Source organism: Seriola aureovittata, chromosome 16, assembly GCF_021018895.1.
Source record: "Seriola aureovittata isolate HTS-2021-v1 ecotype China chromosome 16, ASM2101889v1, whole genome shotgun sequence".
Taxonomy (NCBI): Eukaryota; Metazoa; Chordata; class Actinopteri; order Carangiformes; family Carangidae; genus Seriola; species Seriola aureovittata.
The window spans coordinates 25,044,276-25,065,647 of record NC_079379.1 but is presented as its reverse complement, the minus strand read 5'-3'; the positions used below and the strand labels follow the sequence as shown (position 1 = coordinate 25,065,647).

The 21,372-nt window shown below is 45.0% G+C and overlaps 1 protein-coding gene across 1 annotated transcript in view; it reads left to right on the top strand.

The window, feature by feature from the left end:
* The window catches only part of LOC130184140 (fibrocystin-L-like), a 43,753-nt gene that overhangs the window by 11,180 nt on the left and 11,201 nt on the right, over nt 1-21,372 (top strand). Inside the window, exons 25-55 of the mRNA XM_056399948.1 lie at nt 859-991; nt 1,520-1,674; nt 2,134-2,256; nt 2,556-2,661; nt 2,930-3,037; nt 3,122-3,286; nt 3,362-3,483; nt 3,855-3,987; nt 4,649-4,841; nt 5,336-5,478; nt 5,682-5,786; nt 6,108-6,293; nt 7,074-7,247; nt 7,383-7,588; nt 7,962-8,934; nt 9,120-9,368; nt 9,920-10,069; nt 10,921-11,095; nt 12,111-12,267; nt 12,360-12,516; nt 13,107-13,316; nt 13,824-13,953; nt 16,513-16,754; nt 17,400-17,536; nt 17,642-18,671; nt 19,235-19,426; nt 19,868-20,019; nt 20,105-20,264; nt 20,358-20,529; nt 20,962-21,050; nt 21,226-21,372. The exon at nt 21,226-21,372 is cut by the window's right edge and continues 17 nt beyond it. Coding sequence (XP_056255923.1) covers nt 859-991; nt 1,520-1,674; nt 2,134-2,256; nt 2,556-2,661; nt 2,930-3,037; nt 3,122-3,286; nt 3,362-3,483; nt 3,855-3,987; nt 4,649-4,841; nt 5,336-5,478; nt 5,682-5,786; nt 6,108-6,293; nt 7,074-7,247; nt 7,383-7,588; nt 7,962-8,934; nt 9,120-9,368; nt 9,920-10,069; nt 10,921-11,095; nt 12,111-12,267; nt 12,360-12,516; nt 13,107-13,316; nt 13,824-13,953; nt 16,513-16,754; nt 17,400-17,536; nt 17,642-18,671; nt 19,235-19,426; nt 19,868-20,019; nt 20,105-20,264; nt 20,358-20,529; nt 20,962-21,050; nt 21,226-21,372 — 6,574 coding nt within the window. The remainder of the gene's footprint in view (nt 1-858; nt 992-1,519; nt 1,675-2,133; nt 2,257-2,555; nt 2,662-2,929; nt 3,038-3,121; nt 3,287-3,361; nt 3,484-3,854; nt 3,988-4,648; nt 4,842-5,335; nt 5,479-5,681; nt 5,787-6,107; nt 6,294-7,073; nt 7,248-7,382; nt 7,589-7,961; nt 8,935-9,119; nt 9,369-9,919; nt 10,070-10,920; nt 11,096-12,110; nt 12,268-12,359; nt 12,517-13,106; nt 13,317-13,823; nt 13,954-16,512; nt 16,755-17,399; nt 17,537-17,641; nt 18,672-19,234; nt 19,427-19,867; nt 20,020-20,104; nt 20,265-20,357; nt 20,530-20,961; nt 21,051-21,225) is intronic.

The following is a 21,372-nucleotide window of genomic DNA, read 5'->3' as shown; positions in this document are numbered from 1 at the left end:
AGGTTTAAAGGTCTGCTGTTGCTTCAGCAGCTTGACTCATAAAAACAGAGGAAATGTTCAGTGGCCCACAGCCAGGTGATAATAAGCCTCAGTACAGAGCGGCGCCACAGTGATGCTGTAGCTGGGTCTCATGTCTCCAGGTGCTCAACAGGTTTCATTTGACTAACAGATGATAGAGGAAACAGTGACGGAGAGCTGACACGGACCGTGACTGACAGGTGGAGCACCTGTTGTAGCATCAGTGTCATCAAATCTGATAACTATTGATCCATCGTCACCTCATTCTGCAGCGTTTATAATGATTTTAAAGTTACATTATTGATGTATTTATTTATTTAGTTTTATAATTATAGGGGCGGTAAGTTTGGACCACAGCTTTTATCTCCTAAGCTGGTTTACACAGCTCAGTCAGAGAGGCCTTTATACAAATACACAAAACTCAACTACAAAATACATTTTAAAAATGTACAAAACAGAAACTGGTTCAATAAAATAAAAAAGTTAATAACTTATTTTAAATTGGTTATTTTTATTTATTATTTCTGTTATTGTTTTATTATTATTCCATCTCATTTTACATTCATGTTTTAATGTTTTTCGTTTATGTTATTATGAGCAGATCAGTCATGACCACTGACTCTTGTTTCACCTTCAGTTCAGAATGATCTGATTGGTTCACGTTGAGCTCTGTGGTTAAAGACTTCCACATGTTGATTCCTCAAACAGAGAAAATACCTGTTTCAGTCCAGACTCAGTGTGACGTCGTGTTGAAAGGTGGATTGTGAGAACAAGGTTGTGCATTTGAAAGATGGTAAAAATAATGTTTTTTCACTCTTCTTTACACTTCTTATTTGAAAGCTGTCCAACAGCAGCGAGGACACGGCTGAGTTCAGGGAGGGAGCAGCCACCGTCACCATCGCTCGCCTCCACAGAGCCACGCCTCCTCTGAACGGCACCTTTGATGTGGAGATTTACGGAGGCCGAGCTGAAGGTACAGTAGCACACGCCGCGGCCGGGACACGTGTAGCATTTGCATTTTTAATGTCTTTATCTGTCCTGGCTGCGTGTTCCACAGATATTATCATCCGAAAGGTTAAACTCATTCACTGCTGTGCATGAGCAGCGTCTTGATTTGTGCTCCATCACTCCTCCTCTCAGCTGCTGTGAAAACTTACTGTGCACAACACAAAGACGGAGAGTTGAACCCAGCGCTGTCACTTTCAGGTCTTCACTCTTTGCCAGAAACTCAGAGTTAGTAAAACACTGTTGACCAACTCAGGCGGGTTAAAGAAGACGCATCTCTCACGACTCCTGCAATAATCACATATAACTATAAACTATTCCCACACAGAAGTGTAACATATATCACGTATGTCCCTGTTTAGGAGTTAGTCTTCGTGATATTGGTGCAAAAACACACTGATGTCTCGTAGTTTTATGATCCACTCTGAAGCATATGATCCGAACTAACACGCTGCAGAGTCACATATCGCAGCGCTCACCTCTGCACTGTCGTCAGGTCTGTCGGTGGACATCAGTGAGAAGGACCTGAAGTACGCTCTGGAGGGGATCGCCGGGATGGGACAGGTCAGCGTCGCTGCGCAGGGAAGCTGCAGACGCCCCCAGTGGAGGGTGGAGTGGCTCACACAGCCTGGAGACCAGCCTCTGATCCAGGTCACACTGTCTTTATTTAACTTCTTAATGTTTCTCTTTTATTAACAATAAGTTTATTTGAAGTTTTTTTAAGTTGTGTCGTTATATATATAAATATATGTTCATGACATTTGTATTCGTTGATCATTAGGAAACCTTGTCATGTTTAATTCTCATTATAGAAGACAGGTTTACACTTCGCCTTCCTGTCTGTTAAACCATCATAACATTTTATTCTCTCATTAATCCTGACAGTGTTTATTCTTACCAGCTGTTTGGTGCTGCGTCGCTCTTGTGTCTCTAATTGTCCCTAATTGTATTTATAATCAATTGTATCATTATGTTATTTGTTTATATTTGTTTTCTTACTGTTTGTATGAGAGTAAAATAAAACTAAAGTCAGAGCAGTAGTAGTGGTATTACTACTGTAACACCACTGATAGTACCAGTAACATGTATATATCATATATGTGGTTACAGGTCAACAGCTCGTCAGTTGTCGGTGGAAACGCAGTGGTTTCAGCCCGTGAGAGGAAGAAGGGAGGGCTGCTGATACGAAGCCTGACAGGAGATTTTCTCCGTGTCTGGGAAACCAAACCACAGGTACGACTGAGACGCAGACGCCTCGGGCGCTTCTGGTTTTAGGTTTCAGGATTATTTGTCTGTCACCAGATCCAGATCTTTTCATGTGTTTAAATCCTACAGAGCACGTCACATTTCTGTCTGTTGCATAACGCTGTTGTGTTTGTATATTTCGTGCCTCCAGGGAGGATTTCAGTTACATGTTTTAATAACTGTTTTGTCCTGAGGATGATTGACAGCTGCTGTCCTCTATTATTCTATTGTTATGACTGCAGTAACTTCACTTCCTGATGACTTTTGTCATGTGACACTCTTCGCAGGTGGAGGTTTACATCAACGGGATTCCCTCAAAGTGTTCAGGTGACTGTGGGTTCGACTGGTCAGAGGAGAAGACTCCAGTCGTGTCTGGAATCAGCCCGTCTCAAGGTGGCCGTCTGACTTATTGGCTGTTCATTCAACACGAAGCGTTATTGGTTAACGATTGATTATTTCAGGCAGAATATTTGCAACCAAATTAAAAATTTAAAGATCCAAAACATTTTGGCACCAAACACAATTTTTATTCCATAATGGAAAATATTCAGTCCGGGCTGAAACATTTACTTTTCTTTCTTGGTTTCACAGACAAATATCTTAGTCCCTATATGTTATTATGTAAATGTAAAGGTGTTGTAAATGCGCCCCCCCTCCTCAGGGTCTCACGGTCTGGGGACTCTGCTGACTGTCACCGGAACCGGCTTCAGCAGTGAAAACGCCTCCATCATGGTGGGAGCGGCCAGGTGTCGTGTTGAACAGATCACAGGTCAGTGTTCAGGGCGGACGCTGCAGCTTGTTTGTTAAAATGAACACGAAGCAGTTTAATGAGCTGCTGTGAATTATATTTCAGAGAGCGCTCAGGTGTGCAGGCTGGGCAGCGCCAGTGCAGGTAACTACCCTGTGTGGGTCGGCTTCCCCTCTCTGGGTGATTCACGCTACGCAGGCGGCAACGCCCCCCGCTTCACCTACCAGCTCATCGTTTCCTCTTTCTCCCCGCCGTCTGGGAGCGTGGCAGGTAGGTCGTCGCTCAGAGAGAAAGTAGCGCCTGTAAATCATTTCATTAGGAAGTTTAACTGTGGTCTGTCCTCAGGAGGAACCCTGCTGACAGTGAGCGGCTTCGGCTTCAGCCTGAACGCCACAGTGACTGTTGGCAGCGAGGAGTGCACCGTGGTTCACGCCTCTGACTCTCAGCTGAAGTGCAGGACTCCAGCAGTAAGTGCATGTTATTTCCCTGCAGCTCAGGACAGTTATTACACATCAGTTACAAACTAAAACTAAAGAATAATAATAAGTAGAACAGGAAAAACAACAGGAAAATTACTAAACTAAAACGTAGCGTAACTTGCAGGGATTCGTCAGGAAGTGACTTGAAAGTAATTCTAATGAAATGTCTATCTGTTCGCTAACGTTAGCCACCACGAGCTACTGGTTACACCAGACCTGATAGAGCTGCAGCAGGAACATGGAACATAAACATTAATTCAATTATAAGAGGAAGGATTAATTTCCTAAAGGAGACACTACAGTCACTTATTAGATTCTTTTATTTATTCTATAATTAATAAATGCTTGTTTGACTTCAGGGAGCTGCAGGGTCGCACTCAGTGACGGTGATGGTGGGAAACATGAGTCAGAGCGCCAACAGCTCCTTCACCTACGATAACAACCTCACACCACAGATCTCAGCCATGAGTCCCAGCACCACCACAGTCACAGGTGAGTTCTGTTCTTGATACCAGTGGTGCATTTAATGACCTGTCAGTGAGGTGGGACCAGAGCTACTAGAGTTACTGGGATGGGTAAACCCAGAGTCCTGCTGGGATTATGTTCTTTGATTCGTTTAAATGAAAAGTCAGCTTTAATGGAGGAGGAGGAGGCGGAGGAGCTCAGAGATGTGTTCAGGTGTCAGACCATGTAAAAACAGATAAAAGGTGTTTGACTGGTCGCCAGTGCAGGAGGCAGGTACAGGCGGGATGCTGCGTCTCCTCTCGCCTCTCTGACTGTTGAGCACAGTAGATCGATGTAATTACATGTGTGAGTGGTCGTCATGTCGCCAGCAGCTTGCGTGAGGTTTTCACACGTGGCTTAAAGCGGCGTTATCGCTCACACCTGTTGTTCCTGTGACATGTAAAATGTCGACATTCAGGTTTTTCTCTGTTGCTAAACCTCGAGAATCTGAGCTGAGAAGAGACTTAACACGCCATCCTGTGTAATTACAGTGAACAGCAGAAGCATCCTCACAACAGGAATACCTGCTCGCATGCAGGACAATCAGACGGAACAAAGAGCAGAATTATCCTGCAGACAACTGCTAATTATCCTGCCAATCGAATGACACAATCTTCTTCCTGTTGATGCTTCCTGTGTCCTCCTGCAGGACGTCGCGTTCTCACCGTCCAGGGCTCGAACCTGGGCGGCCGAGACAACGACAGCGTCGTGCTCGTAGGCGGAGAGGAGTGCGTCATCGTGGAGTGGACGGAGACGAACATCACCTGTCTCCTCCCCGTGCTGCCGCCCGGTCTGCACAAGGTGGACGTACAGGTGGGAAACAACGGCTACTCCCAGACAAGGTACGACAAACTGACAGAGCTGCAGCATCACACAGACATCAAACCTCCAGGAAATAAAAGTGAATAATAGAGTATAATAATTGACCTTGTTTGTGGTCGGCGGTATCCAGCTCTGTCACGGACTAACAGGGGTGTTGACTTCATTTCATTTCATTTATTTACTCCTCGCAGATCATTGAGGTTTTCCCTCGTTTTCAATGACGTCAAGATGCACAAACACAGAGTTAACCGAGGAAGCTTTAGGCTGCAAAGATCTGACTCTTCTTCTTTATATTAAAGTCTCAGCGATACATCTTCAAATATGTCAAGTTAAATCCTCCTTTAGAAAAATGTTCCCTGATTGATATTTAATATAATATTCCCACTGACTAAGATGAATTCACAGAAGTCAGTTATTAAAACAGATGAAATGAATCTTCAGTTGCTCTGAAACGATTGGTTGAGGATTCGTTTGGGTCTTTATCTGAGTCTTTTCTGTGTTTTATGTTTCACAGCAACAGTGTGAACGGAACCATTGAATACATCCTGGAGTTCTACAGCGTCTCTCCACTGTTTGGCTCTTTACTGGGAGGAACCAGACTCACTGTGTCTGGCTCTGGTTTCAGCAACAACACCTCTGACAACAGAGTGTCTGTCGGTAAGTGCCAGTGATTTAAAATGCATCATTACCGTCATAACAGGCTGTTGTGCTCAGGGTTTATCGGCGGAGTTGGATATGAAAATCACCCGGTGGTTATCTGCTGCGATGTAACTACATGCAAATAAGGAACAGCTGCACTATAGTGTAACAGCATCGGGTGTTATTCATGATCTCACACTTGTTGTGTCGGTGTGTGACAGGAGAAGCTGCGTGTGAAGTGAAGGTCGCCTCGGAGAACGAGCTGCAGTGTGTGGTGCAGTCGGAGGAGAAGACCCACGTCGTCACCAACCAGGGCTCCCACCGCAGTACGTTTCCCTTTCCGCCCTCCGTGCAGGCGTCGCTCTGAATCTGAGACTGAAGCCCAGAACAACAGGACCAGGGTTCGCTTACAGAAAAGTGCTGCGAGCGCGAAGCTGTCGCCTGCAGCTGAAATCTGACTGCAGCTAGAAACGGTTTCAGAAAAGACAGATTTCAAAACCTGTTTGACCCGAGTTCCTCCACAATCAGCCACATTTAGAAAAAGAGTCACAAGTATTTCAATGACATGTTGCACAAGCTCAGACAATGAGATTCCTCCTGCGTGTTATTGTGTGTCGGTTGTCTAACTTTAGGTCTGTGTGTTGCAGCTTATGGACAGGGATACGCGTGGAGTCCCGCCTCTCTCACGGTGTCTGTCGGCGACACGGTGACGTGGCGTTGGGAGGCGCCGGCCTTCCAGAGAGTCGGATACCGGGTCTTCAGCGTTTCCAGCCCGAGTGGCACAACTTACGACGGAGGAGCGTTCACCAGCGGAGAGACCAAAACTGACAAAGGTGGAATACAGAGTCACAGAGTCACACCTCGAAAAACACTTTCACTTCTATCTTCAAATGTTTTACACAGTTAGATATGATCTGTTTTATTTCCTTATGTCAGAATGTTCCTGTTCAGTGATTTATATCAGATTATTAGATCGTTGACACATCAATGTGTACGTAGAATTTTGCTGTTGTTAGCTGGAACAACTTTATACACAGTTTGCCAGGTTTGTCCAGCGGGGTCAGGCAGCAACAAACAACAACAAACAACAACAAACACATATATAATTATTTTCAGTTAATATGCAGATATTTTCAAAAAGCTTCCAAAAGGATTAAAATCTCTGACAATGTGTGACGTCCTTATTTAGAGCATATTAATTAATTAATTAATTAATTAATTAATCTTTTTTATTATTTTTTCTTACATTACCTTCAGCTCTCGCATTGCATTATGGGTCATGTTCATCCTCTTCCTGGTGGAATAAAGCTGCGACCTCTGTCTCTTCTCACGACTCTTTCAGTTCACTTAAACATGATCTCACCTTCTTCACATTTGACCATTTATTCCATTTCATGAGTTTCCCCCAGGGGATAAATAAAGTATCAATCAATCAATCTATCAATCTATCTATCTATCTATCTATCTAGGAGGATTTTCCTTTGTAGTTTTTGTGATGCTTTTGCGATTTGTGATTTGAAAATGTGTGAAAGACAAATTCGCACCATGTGTAGGTAAACTTGATGATTTGCTGTGACATATTTACAGAGTCTCTGCCCCCCCCCTCACCCCAGGGTTGTTCAGCTACCGTTTCTCCTCCCCCGGCGTGCACTACTACAGCAGTGGATACATAGACGATGCTGAAGTCAAGCTGCTGCAGGGAGTCGTGAAGGTGGAGCTTCGGGAGGAGAAGAGCAGCAGGGTGTCCATCAGCGTGGGAGGGGTGGAGGCCAGATACGTGACGGGAGGTAAATGTGTAGATGTGGGTGAAATGCTCTGGAGCAGAAGTTAAATCTGAAGAACAGCTTCTTAGGGATCAGTCACAGAGAGAGAGTCCGCCTCAAAGTGAAACTTTCCATGTGACCAAACGTCTCCCCCTTCAGGTTCGCGTCGTGTTGCCCGATCGGCCCAACAGTGCGTCGCCTCCCCGCGGTGCCGACAGACCAATAACACTTCAGACGGCCTCTCCTTCAGCGCCTCCTCCTGCTCCACCCCAACGGTCCGCTCCATCTCCCCCAACCAGGGCTCGCACCACACGGTCATCCACATCCAGGGCGAAGGCTTCAGCGACGTCGCCTGCGCTCACGAGGTTAACGTTTAACTCACTGAGAAGCACATTAGCTTCTTCTTTGGAAACATGTAATAGAGTTTATTATCAAAGGTTATTAACAACTTTTATTAAGAATGTAACATCTCAAGTCACAATAACAACAAGTTTTATTAACAGTGAGTTCATCAGATTATAAAACTGTTTAAACGACCTGATTTAAGGTCAGAGAACATCTGCTACTGAACCACACAAACACACTTCCTGTACGTATCGTTATTTAAAGCTGAATTACAGTTGTTACGTTTCTGTCTGATTTATGATGTAAAAATACAAAGTAATAAATACGGTGAAGTGATTTTTACCCACCCGTCCGTCCTGGTTGCGGCTCACTCTGCTCCTCTCTGTCCCTCAGGTGACGGTGGGAGATCAGCCCTGTCAGGTGATCAACAGCTCACACTCTGACATCACCTGCCGCCTCAGCCTCAGCAGCGGACTCCCCGTCGGCGTCGCCCTCCCCGTGGCCGTCAGGATCAACAACCTGGGCAGCGCCATCATCGCCGTGTCGGACGAGCTCGGCCGCCGGTTCGTGGTTCTGCCCGTGGTGGACTCTGTCTCGCCTCCCGTCGGCAGCGCCACCGGCCACACGAGGCTCCACATCCACGGCTCCGGTTTCTCTGAGGGTCATGTGACTGTCGCCAGCGAGCCCTGCGCCCTCGTGTCGGTCAACTACACCTACATCATCTGCGACACCTCTCCTTCTCCGCCACTCACCGGTGACGTCGTCTTCCACGTGGGCAAGATCCGAAGCTCCTGTCACTCAAACTGCTCCTTCATGTTCTCTTCCTCCGTCACTCCCTCCGTCACCAGCGTCTCCCCCGACAGTATCGCCGGTCTCAGCACGGTCAACATCTCCGGTTCAGGGTTCGGCAGCCGCGTGGACGACGTGGCGGTTTTCGCCAGCAGCATCGAGCTGGAAGTCACCGCCGTGACCAGCGGGGACATCTCGGTGAGAGTTGACGGTCTGCCCGCGGGCAAACACCCGCTCAAAGTCATCGTGAGAAGCAAAGGCCTCGCATCCGGTCCCGCCGCCCTGATCAGCCGAGCCCAGGCCGACCTGAGCCCCGGCGTGGGCAGCCTGGCCGGAGCGACCCCGCTCGTCCTCACAGGAAACGGCTTCGCTCCGGGGAACACCAGCGTCACGGTTGGCGGGAAAAGCTGCGACATTCAGGAAGTGACTCCGAGTCGTCTCCGCTGCCTGACGCCTCCTCACAGCGAGGGGCAGGTGAGCGTCAACGTCCAGGTCTTCTCCGCGGAGTATCCTCCTCTCAACTTCACCTACGCTGCCGCCCACACCCCCGTCATCAGCTCCATCAGCCCCCCCACAGGTAATTACCCATGATCCTCCACATCATGTGTTCACAGCAACACTCACACATCACAGCGGGGAGGGAGAAAACACTCCAGGTGCATGAGTGAACGAGTCTGAATAAAGTCTCTGATTGTTCTTTATTTACACATCCATCCAGTCCTTCCTCTCATCACCTTTTCCTCCGCTCGTTATTTCCCACAGGGCCGAGCGGTTCGGTCATCACGCTGACGGGCTCGGGCTTCGGCTCCGACCCTCAGCTCGTCTCCGTCTCCGTGAACCACGTGTCCTGCAACGTGTCCACGGTGTCCGACACGCAGGTGCAGTGCACTGCAGGAGACAACCCGGGGGGGGCCTACCCGGTCGTGCTGCATCACCGGGTCAAAGGTCGCGCCCAGTCAGACGTCGTGTTCACATATGAGCTGACTCTCAGCGGCGTGCATCCCAACGAGGGTGAGACACAGTCGGAGCCAAAACAATCCAGGACCGGCTCTTTTTTATTTCTTTATATTTCACTGTGTCACACACTCAGACATCTGCAGGAAAAATCCTTCATTAAAGGTCAAAAGTGACTTTGACACCAACAACTAAAACAATAATAATGATAATCCATGAAGACCAGTTGTTTCACATCTGTAATCTGTATTTTATATGTTGCATTGGTACTCATTTATTTTTCACAGTTTTTATCTGTATCCAAGTATTTTCTAATATTAAGTTCCATAATATCATTTGAATTTGAAATGATATGAGAGAATAGAGAATAATAAATAAAAACACAGCTAAATGACTGATAAGACTAAATACACCCTCTAAAAGAAACGAGGGAAAGGAGGAAAAAATGAATTATTAGTTAAATTAAATTATTAGTAATATTTAATATGAAACACAGAACAACAAAACAACACTTTTCCCCATGAAGTGTTTTATTGTTTTTAAAGGTTATTTGTTTCTGTGGGTTTGTGTTTCCTTGACTCGGTTCTTTTCTCTGGTCTGTTCTTCAGGGAGTTTTGGGGGCGGAGCTCTGCTGTCCGTCCGGGGTTCTGGTTTCGACCCGCACAACTCCACCGTGACGATCTGCGGGGAGGAGTGTGAAGTCCACAGAGACGTGTCCACGTCGACCCGTCTGTACTGCCGGTCTCCATTCAACAACAGTCAGTTCAGTTTCACTTATTTCCACTCAGCGTCCACACTGTTGTCATGGATACAAGAGTCAAACAATAAGACCATTAAAACATTAAACAGTCTGCTGATCAGATTTACTGGAGTCCAGATTTCAGTCTCCATTTGAAATCTTTATGAAATGATGGGAGATATTATTATTATTATATATTATATTCAAAACCTAAATGATCAATTTCAATGTTTTTAAATGACGAAAACAGAGAGTTCAGGTAAAAGTTCAAGGCTCTTCAGGTGTTTCTTCAGGAAGAATGTGTTCCTGCAGGTTTGAGATATTTTTGGTTCCAGACTCATTTTAACAAACTGAGTGTGAGATGAACTTTAAACACTGACGGAGACGCTGTCGAGGACGAGTGATGTCAGAGAATCACAGAAGCTTCAGGCGACACAAAGACCTGTCATGGATGATGAGAGAGATCAGACTGGTCGTTATTACACATCTCAACTGTCTCTCTGTTTGTCTGTCTGTCTCTCTGTCTGTCTCTCTCTCTCTCTGTCTGTCTGTGTCTCTCTCTGTCTGTCTGTCTCTCTCTCTATCTGTCTGTCTGTCTCTCTCTCTGTCTGTCTCTTTTTATCTCTGTCTGTCTCTCTGTCTCTCTCTGTCTGCCTGTCTGTCTCTCTGTCTCTGTCTGTCTCTCTCTGTCTCTATTTCTCTCTGTCTCTCCCTCTGTCTCTCTCTCCCTCTGTCTCTCTCTCTGTCTGTCTCTCCCTCTGTCTCTCTCTCTCTCTGTCTCTCCCTCTGTCTGTCTCTCTCTCCCTCTGTCTGTCTCTCTCTCTTTCTGTCTCTGTCTCTGTCTGTCTCTGTCTGCGTCTCGTCTCTCAGGCACTGAGTCGGAGCTGAGCTGCGTGGTCGCCGTCATGAACCCGCTGGACGCCGTCAACGTGTCGAGTGGCTTCACCTACAGATCCCAGCTGACCCCTGTGATCTGGGCGGTGTCTCCGGGCAGAGGAGGCACAGCTGGAGGAACCCGTCTCACCATCAGCGGCTCCGGTTTCAGGTGCGGTAAAGGAAACGTCTCTGCAGTGAACTGATGACACGATAGAGAGACACGCCCACATCATGGACCAGTGGTTCAGAATACCACAGGTCCAGTTTCCTGGGACGTCTTCCTGTCACTGGGTTGTAAATAAATACTTACAATATATGAAAATATTTTCTTTAACATGATGTTTTTATTTGGTTTATTGTACACACAACAAACAATATATATATATATATATATATATATATATATATATATATATATATATATATATATATATATATATATATATATATATATATATATATATATATATATATTTATACACACACACACAAGATTAACTTATACTTAATATTAATACATTATAATGACAACAGTCTATACAGCACTTTATTTCATATATTATATCATATTTTATCATATTGTATTATATTTTTATTCTTCCTATTCTGTTTTAGTCTTTTAGTTTTTTTCTGTTTTAAGTGCATTGTATCATAATATAAAATAATATTATCCTCCATTATTTCATTGTACATACAATTATAATAAATTACATATTAACGTACAATGTGATAATGTAATAACACAGATTCATATTATTTATAGAGGATAATGTAGAACAATAGCATGAAATATAATAAGATTATAATATACTATTACAACATGGAACATAATATTTTAATATAAAAGGTTGTAAAATAGGATTACAGTCCATTATTATCTAAAATGATATTGAAATTATATTAATAATATTTTGGTACTTAACTTATGTTAAAGTAAGGTATTATATAGTAGTAGTGTATGTTGCTATCTAGCATGCTATTGTATTATATTATCCTATTATTATTATTAATATTATTATTATAGTATAGAGGTATATTATGTTAAAGTAAACTATTACTTTATATACATAAAGTACAATGTATAATATTTCATTATGTAATCAATGTAATCTGACTCTCTGTTGCTTCATCAACTCATTAATCTGTTTCCTTTCCCTCTTTTCCCGCCTCGTGGACTCTGACAGCACGAACATGAATGACCTGAACGTGACCATCGCGGGGTCAGTGTGTGACGTCCAGTCCTCCAACAACACACACATCATCTGTGTGACCAGCGCTCAGGGACGGTCGCAGGAAACCAAAGTGCGAGTCAGCGTCGGAGACCGAGGCATCGCCAAGATGGTGAGAGAGGACGGTCGGATCCCCTGAGCTGACTCGAGTTGTCATGGCAACACACAGTATTTCTGACCTGGTGTTTCTGTCTTTTCCTCCAGGACAACGCTGATTTCTTCTACATTGACGTGTGGTCGTCCAGGTTCACGTGGGGGGGGCTGTCTCCGCCTGAGAAGGGCTCGTTCGCCGTCATCACGAAAGGCCAGACCATCCTGCTGGACACCAGCACACCTGTGCTCAAGATGCTGCTGATTCAAGGTACCAGCATCCCTTCATCATGGACTGTCTTGTTGTAACGATGTGAAGGAGATTCCTTCTTTTCTCTCTCGGCGTTTTAAGAAGTGAAATATATTTCATTTTAAATCGTTTAGCTGCAAAGAAGAAGTTTGATTCCTGAGACACAAACCACATCTTCTGAATTCTGTATTTTATTTGTTGTAACTGTGGTAATAGGATAATAATCTAAACTTCAAACATCACTTCATAATAATAATGATAAAAATAATCTTTAATTATAGAGACTTTTCTAAATCCTTGTTACAAAGTTCTTTACACAAGGCAGCAAAATATATAATATATGATACATAATTAGGAAGCAACAATCAGAAATACAATTAAAATTAAAGTGTCTTAGTACAAATAGACCGAAGAGCAAGAGGGAGATCAGTGAAAATAAAAGATAAGAAGTTGTTAATAAAGTAAAATTAAGTAAAACCAGGGAAAGCTCCATGATAAAAGTTATTTTGAAGAAGAAGTGACCTCTTGTTGTAACGGCTCAACACCAGACAACATGGCGTTTGAATCACCTCCAGTACGTCGTGTTGAAGTTCCTGTTTCTCTGACCTCAGGAGGGACGTTGTTGTTTGATGAAGCCGACATCGAGCTGCAGGCGGAAAACATCCTGATCACGGACGGCGGGCGGCTCCAGATCGGCCAGGAGGGGGCGCCGTTCCAGCACAAAGCCATCATCACGCTTCACGGAAACCTGCGCTCTCCTGAACTTCCTGTCTACGGAACCAAGACGCTGGCGGTCAGAGAGGGAGTGCTGGACCTCCACGGTACGAACACACAAACTCGTTTATATGAAGAAGGTTTATTTCTCGCTGTGACTAAAACACCCTTAGTGTCATGTTCCATAACTGTAAAATAATGAAGTAAATGTAGTAAAGTTCTGATGTACGAGGACTTGATGTATTTTACCTTTCATACTTCTTTATATCCACCACATGTCACAGTTCATCTTCTGGTTCATTTTATATTTCAAACACGAGTCATTGTTCAGTGAGAAACTGATTCATCAAGTGATTTGAGTTCTTAAAGTTTGAATTTCATATTTAAAATCAGTGTTTTAGGAATTTTAATGTGTTTTCTCTTGAAAATGAACTTGTTAAATGTTAAACATCAGAAAACTGAAATAGTTGTGACCCAAATATTCCACCACCCCAGATTACATGTCATTATGTCAGGTAATGTGAGTTGTTTGTCCTGCAGGGAAGTTATTATTAGTGACACCTCACCTGGCCTCCTCAGGTGCTCAGGTCATTGTTTACAACCTGTTTCTCCAGGTATTCCTGTTCCTGTCCCCTGGACCCACCTGGCCCAGACTGCGACCAGCGGCGCCGCCACTCTGACTCTGATGAAGGCGGTGACCTGGAAGTCCGGAGACGAGATCGTCATCGCCTCAACCGGCAACAGGTGGAGCCGAGTCTTCTTCATGTGTTTTAATAATACAGTAAAAACTAAAGCCAAACTGCAGCAACTATATTTGACTTTTTGACTTTGATCTTACTTTAAAATTATTGTTCCTATAGAAGAGTGTGTTGTTCCTATAGAAGCGTGTGTTGTTCCTATGGAAGTGTGTGTTCCTATAGAAGCATGTGTTCCTATAGAAGAGTGTGTTGTTCCTATAGAAGCGTGTTGTTCCTATAGAAGCATGTGTTGTTCCTATAGAAGCGTGTGTTGTTCCTATAGAAGCGTGTGTTGTTCCTATAGAAGCGTGTGTTGTTCCTATAGAAGTGTGTGTGTTGTTCCTTTAGAAGAGTGTGTTCCTATAGAAGTGTGTGTTCCTATAGAAGCGTGTGTTCCTATAGAAGTGTGTGTTGTTCCTATAGAAGCGTGTTGTTCCTATAGAAGCGTGTGTTGTTCCTATAGAAGTGTGTGTTGTTCCTATAGAAGCGTGTGTTGTTCCTATAGAAGCATGTGTTGTTCCTATAGAAGCGTGTGTTGTTCCTATAGAAGCATGTGTTGTTCCTATAGAAGCGTGTGTTGTTCCTATAGAAGCGTGTGTTGTTCCTATAGAAGCGTGTGTTGTTCCTATAGAAGTGTGTGTGTTGTTCCTTTAGAAGAGTGTGTTCCTATAGAAGCGTGTGTTGTTCCTATAGAAGTGTGTGTTCCTATAGAAGAGTGTGTTGTTCCTATAGAAGTGTGTGTTGTTCCTATAGAAGTGTGTGTTGTTCCTATAGAAGCATGTGTTGTTCCTATAGAAGCGTGTGTTCCTATAGAAGAGCGTGTTGTTCCTATAGAAGAGTGTGTTGTTCCTATAGAAGTGTGTGTTGTTCCTATAGAAGCGTGTGTTGTTCCTATAGAAGTGTGTGTTGTTCCTATAGAAGCGTGTTGTTCCTATAGAAGCGTGTGTTGTTCCTATAGAAGAGCGTGTTGTTCCTATAGAAGAGTGTGTTGTTCCTATAGAAGTGTGTGTTGTTCCTATAGAAGCGTGTGTTGTTCCTATAGAAGCATGTGTTGTTCCTATAGAACTGTGTGTTCCTATAGAAGCGTGTGTTGTTCCTATAGAAGTGTGTGTTGTTCCTATAGAAGTGTGTGTTGTTCCTATAGAACTGTGTGTTCCTATAGAAGCGTGTGTTGTTCCTATAGAAGTGTGTGTTGTTCCTATAGAAGTGTGTTGTTCCTATAGAAGCGTGTGTTGTTCCTATAGAAGCGTGTGTTGTTCCTATAGAAGCGTGTGTTGTTCCTATAGAAGCGTGTGTTGTTCCTATAGAAGCGTGTGTTGTTCCTATAGAAGCGTGTGTTGTTCCTATAGAAGTGTGTGTGTTGTTCCTTTAGAAGAGTGTGTTCCTATAGAAGCGTGTGTTGTTCCTATAGAAGTGTGTGTTCCTATAGAAGAGTGTGTGTTCCTATAGAAGTGTGTGTGTTGTTCCTATAGAAGAGCGTGTTGTTCCTATAGAAGTGTGTGTGTTGTTCCTATAGAAGCGTGTGTTGTTCCTATAGAAGCGTGTGTTCCTATAGAAGAGTGTGTTGTTCCTATAGAAGAGTGTGTTGTTCCTATAGAAGTGTGTGTTGTTCCTATAGAAGAGTGTGTTGTTCCTATAGAAGTGTGTGTTGTTCCTATAGAAGTGTGTTGTTCCTATAGAAGAGTGTGTTGTTCCTATAGAAGAGTGTGTTGTTCCTATAGAAGAGTGTGTTGTTCCTATAGAAGTGTGTGTTCCTATTGAAGAGTGTGTTGTTGCTATAGAAGTGTGTGTTCCTATAGAAGCGTGTGTTGTTCCTATAGAAGAGTGTGTTGTTCCTATAGAAGTGTGTGTTCCTATAGAAGCGTGTGTTGTTCCTATAGAAGAGTGTGTTGTTCCTATAGAAGTGTGTGTTGTTCCTATAGAAGTGTGTGTTCCTATAGAAGAGTGTGTTGTTGCTATAGAAGAGTGTGTTGTTCCTATAGAAGTGTGTGTTGTTCCTATAGAAGCGTGTGTTGTTCCTATAGAAGTGTGTGTTGTTCCTATAGAAGCGTGTGTTGTTCCTATAGAAGAGCGTGTTGTTCCTATAGAAGTGTGTGTTCCTATAGAAGAGTGTGTTGTTCCTATAGAAGTGTGTATTCCTATAGAAGTGTGTGTTCCTATAGAAGTGTGTGTTGTTCCTATAGAAGCGTGTGTTGTTCCTATAGAAGTGTGTGTTCCTATAGAAGAGTGTGTTGTTCCTATAGAAGTGTGTATTCCTATAGAAGTGTGTGTTCCTATAGAAGTGTGTGTTGTTCCTATAGAAGCGTGTGTTGTTCCTATAGAAGTGTGTGTTGTTCCTATAGAAGTGTGTGTTGTTCCTATAGAAGAGTGTGTTGTTCCTATAGAAGTGTGTATTCCTATAGAAGTGTGTATTCCTATAGAAGAGTGTGTTCCTATAGTGTGTTGTTGGGAAGAAATAAATTCATAACAACATGTAAAAACCAAACTGTGTCACTTTTTTCAGTTTCCTGCATTTTTGAAAAACAGATTTTCAGGCTGTAACTCGCGTCGTTTCCTTTTTCTCCAGACACAGTCAGAGAGAGAACGAGGTGAGGAGGATCGCCTCCGTGTCGGCGGACGGAAAAACTCTCACCCTGAACGAACCGCTGAAGTTCACTCACCTCGGGGTGACGGTCACGCTGCCGGACGGCACGGCGTTCGAGGGCCGAGCCGAGGTGGGTCTCCTCACCAGGAACATCGTGGTGCGAGGATCCCGACACCAAGAGTGGAGCGACAAGATCAAAGCGTGTCCCGACGGCTTCAACACAGGTGCTGAGATTTCTGGATTCTTCTGGTTTCATTTGACTCTTTGTGAAAGTGACGGATGCAGAGACGTGAAGTTCAGCTTCACCAACATATAGTTTAGATATTCTCCAGTTAGTCAGAGGAAGGTTGACCACAGTTATTACTCTTGGTGTAGAGTTGATCCGTTAGTTAGTTAAACCTTAAAACATGAAACTCTCCTTCTCCTCACAAAACCCGGAGTGGTGTTGCTACGATGTCTTTAGGTTCATATTAAACATTATTATCATAATCAATGAACCTGCCGAGAGCCGGAGGCGACTGACACAGAAAACCAGCAAATAATCACGACAGAAAAGTTCTGACATTTCACATGATCGTGATGTGGATGTTGACAAATGGATTGATCCACTAATTGTTTCAGCTCTACTTCAGGTTAACAAGCAGGGATTTATATTGAATAAGGCTTTAACAAAAATAATGTTTTCATTGAAGAATAAATATCAAATTAACGATGTTCAGTTTACCAGAGACAAGAAACTATAAAACGCTGTGTGTTGTAGGTGTGAGCGCTGCACTGTTCTTCTTCTTTAGCGATAATAAAAACATCTGTATCGTCACACTGGAGTAAGTGGCGGTGTTCAGGTCTTTCTCTCTGTCTCTGTGCTGCAGGTGAGTTCGCCACACAGACCTGTTTCCAGGGAAGGTTTGGAGAGGAGGTCGGCAGCGATCAGTTCGGAGGCTGCATCATGTTCCACGCTCCCAGGCCCAATGAGAATCTTGCCATTGGCCGACTGGAATATGTGGAGGTGAAATGAAACGTCCTCACGTGTTCTGACAGTTATCGAACTTCACAGCTGATTTTATTGATCAGAAAGTTCTGGAATGATTGAAGTCTTCTTCTGGTGCCGCAGGTCTTCCACGCAGGACAGGCCTTCAGACTGGGGCGTTACCCCATCCACTGGCATCTGATGGGGAACATCGACTACAAGTCGTACGTGCGGGGCTGCGCCATCCATCAGACCTACAACAGAGCCGTGACCATCCACAACACCCACCGGCTGCTGGTGGAGCGCAACGTCATCTACGACATCATGGGCGGAGCCTTCTTCATCGAGGACGGCATCGAGACGGAGAACATCCTGCAGTACAACCTGGCCGTGTTCGTCAAGCAGAGCACCAGCCTCCTGAACGACGACGTCACTCCCGCCGCCTACTGGGTCACCAATCCCAACAACATCATCCGCCACAACGCCGCCGCGGGGGGCACCCACTTCGGCTTCTGGTACCGCATGCACGAGCACCCCGACGGCCCGTCCTACGACCCGAACATCTGCCAGAAGCGCGTTCCCCTCGGCGAGTTCCACAACAACACGGTGCACTCTCAGGGCTGGTTCGGCCTCTGGATCTTTAAAGACTTCTTCCCCATGAAGAACGGAGGCTGCCGCTCCAGGAGCCCCCAGCCCGCCGTCTTCAATACCCTCACCACCTGGAACTGCGAGAAGGGCGCCGAGTGGGTCAACGTGGGCGCCGTCCAGTTCAACGGCTTCGTCATGGTCAACAACGAGAAGGCCGGCATCGAAGCCAAGCGCATCTTCCAGTGGGCGGTGTCCAGCTTCGGAGAGGAGGGAGGTGCGACGGTGTCCAACAGCACGATCGTGGGACACGTGGACGAGCTCGCGCTTGGAGACGACTACTGCACGCGCCTCGGTGTCATCACGCCGTTTGACGACGGCATGAGCGTCCTGAACACCAAGTTCCTCAACTTCGACCGCAGCTCCTGTGCGGCCATCGGGGTCACCACCATCGACGGCACGTGCGGAGATCGCTGCGGCGGCTGGGCCGTCAGGTTCAGTGGCGTCCGGTACGTGAACTCCCCCAACAAGGCCAAGTTCAGGTGGGAGCACGAGGTGCAGCTGGTGGACACGGACGGCTCCCTCACAGGTACTCAGCCTCTTACTGCTCAGTTACTACTACTTCACATTACACATCATTTTCATATTAATATTTAGTCATTCAACATTTAACCTTCTCAAACTACAACATTTATCTAATTTAAAAGATTTTACTATCAACAAATCCCATGAAAACCAACAATAAGAGAAGATGAACCTTTACTGACACAGCAGCACAGAAACAGAATCTAAAATAAATAAGATAAAATAGAAATACAATATAAAAATAGATAATTAATAATTAGTCAGAACTTCATCTGTGGCTCACTGCTCCAGTTCCATTTGTTCCTGCTGCTGATGTAAATCTGATAAAATGGTTCATAACCCTGAATTTAAAATTAGTTTGGGACTAATTTCAGTGGCAGATTAATATCCTCATAATCCTCATCTTCACGTGTCAGATGATGTTCAGTTGACTTCAGTGTTGTGATCCTGATCCCAGCTCCTTCAGTCGTTTTAATAAACTCCATCTTCACGTCTCTGATGATCTTATCCTCCGTTCCTGCGTCTGACTAAACTCTCTGTTATTCTCTGTATGTTGGTTGTTTTCAGGAAAGGTCGACCAGAAAGTTGTGCCCATGAGCGCCCTCCTGGACCCCGCCCACTGTTCCCAGAGCGCCGAGTGGAGCTTGGGTTTCCCCGGAGCCGTGTGCGACCACACGGTCGACTTCCATCGTCTGTCCTTCAACAATCCCTCACCGACCTCCCTGAAGGCCAAAGATGTCATCCTAACCAACTCACACGGTATCAGAACACTCACTGAGAGTATCTGTGACCTTTGGTGACCTCTGCTGGTGATCGCTGGGAACTGCAGCAGATAAAGTTCAAGCTGGAAACTGTGTGATATATATATATATATATATATATATATTTTATAAATGCTAAATGCCTTTGAAGTAAAGCATTAACAAATATATAGCAGTGGTTCTTAAAGTGGGGTCCGGGGACCCTCCGGGGTCCTTGAGGGGGTTCCTGGGGTCCCCATAAAAGAGTATAGAGAAGAGAATAATTAACTCTGAGTTTTATTCCATCCATAAATAACAATGACAGAATGTTGGTTTAAACACTGTAATGAAACATACTGATGTTCAGAGTGAATATTTCTGCTGTTCTGTATTTTCTTTATATCTTATATATTATACGAGACTGTGTCTTAGTTGAACATGTTGTTTTTACCCGTCACAGGCAGCAGCGTGGTTCCCTACCTGAAGAAGAGGATGACTCATAAGTTTGGCTGGATGGCCCTGCTGCCTTCTGGGAAAACATACAACTGGTACTTTGACGATATGGATCACATCACCAACATCACTTACAGTGCAAAGTTCTACGGCTTCAAGGTGAAGAAACTTCCTCCACATGTTGCTGATATCAGGAAATAACATACCGATAACTCTCCCTCTTCACTCTGACGTTTCCTCACAGTCGGATCAATACGTGATCATCAACCACAACTTCACCCAGAGTCCAGACCGGTTCCGGGTCATCGATGAGAGGAACGGCTCATCGGCGGCGCTCAGCTTCAGCGGAAACGACAACGGGGACTGGTTCTTCGACGACGGCTCCAACAACCTCTACTACATCGGTGAGACGCGCCCTGATGTGGACCTGTTGATGGTTGTGATCATTTTGATAATCAATTAATCATCCTCATCTCCTCGCCGTTCTGTTCCCTCAGTCTCTGGGAAGACGGACGAGCGGCGGCGGCGTGACAGCGTGGACCGCTCCATGCTCGACGTCCAGATAAACTTCAGGGTTTACCGCTGCTTCTTCCCCAACTGCATCCCGCCACCTCCCCCGCCTCCAGCCACACTCGCCCCCTTACCCAGCGGCCGGCCGGACAACTTCATGTACGTTTAACCTCCGCCGCATCATGAGCGGGAACAAACCGGTTCCAAATGACCAGATAAAGTCCGACGACACCGATGAGTTTCTTTCATTTATCACTTTTTAACACTCACAGAAGCTTCTGTGTCACAGCTGCTCTCAGGACGTGAGACATCAATAACAACAAAGTGATCAATCATTTTTCTGGGTTTTTCCAAATTGTGTAAAGTTTTTATAGAACTCGTAGAAGAGTATTTTATTTATTATTTCCATTTCAATAGATACGGGTCAGATTTGACCTGAACAGTGAAAGTAATTAGCTGCTTTATAGAAACGCTGTTGGTTTGTTGTGGTTCGGTGCGAGACAGTAGAAACAGGTCGAAGCTTGTTTAATGTGAAACTAGTCGTCATATTGTCTCAGGTTTGGTCTGACGTGTTTCTCTGTCTCCGTCCAGTCTCTGGTCAAACGCCTCTTTCTGGGAAAGTTCGGCTGAAAATAACTTCACTGCACCAGCAGAGGGCGCCGACGTGGTCGTCCCGTCAGGTACGAGTCTTAGAGAAACTAAAGCTGTGGTTTCTGCTTACGATCATGATTTTCTTCTCTGTGACGACGGACATGATTTGATGATTAGATTGTAAAACAGTTCACATTGTGTTTGTTCATGGAGCCAGTGACACATGTTGTGACCTCTGACCTCTGTGTCTCTGTCCAACCACAGGGAAGTGGGTCGTTCTGGACGGCGACACTCCCCCCCTCAACAAGCTGACGGTGATCGGCGTTCTGGAGATCCCCGACGCCGCGAACAGCTCGTCCACCAGGAAGAGCCGTTCTGCTCCAGAGTCCGACACTGTGGTGATCGACGCCG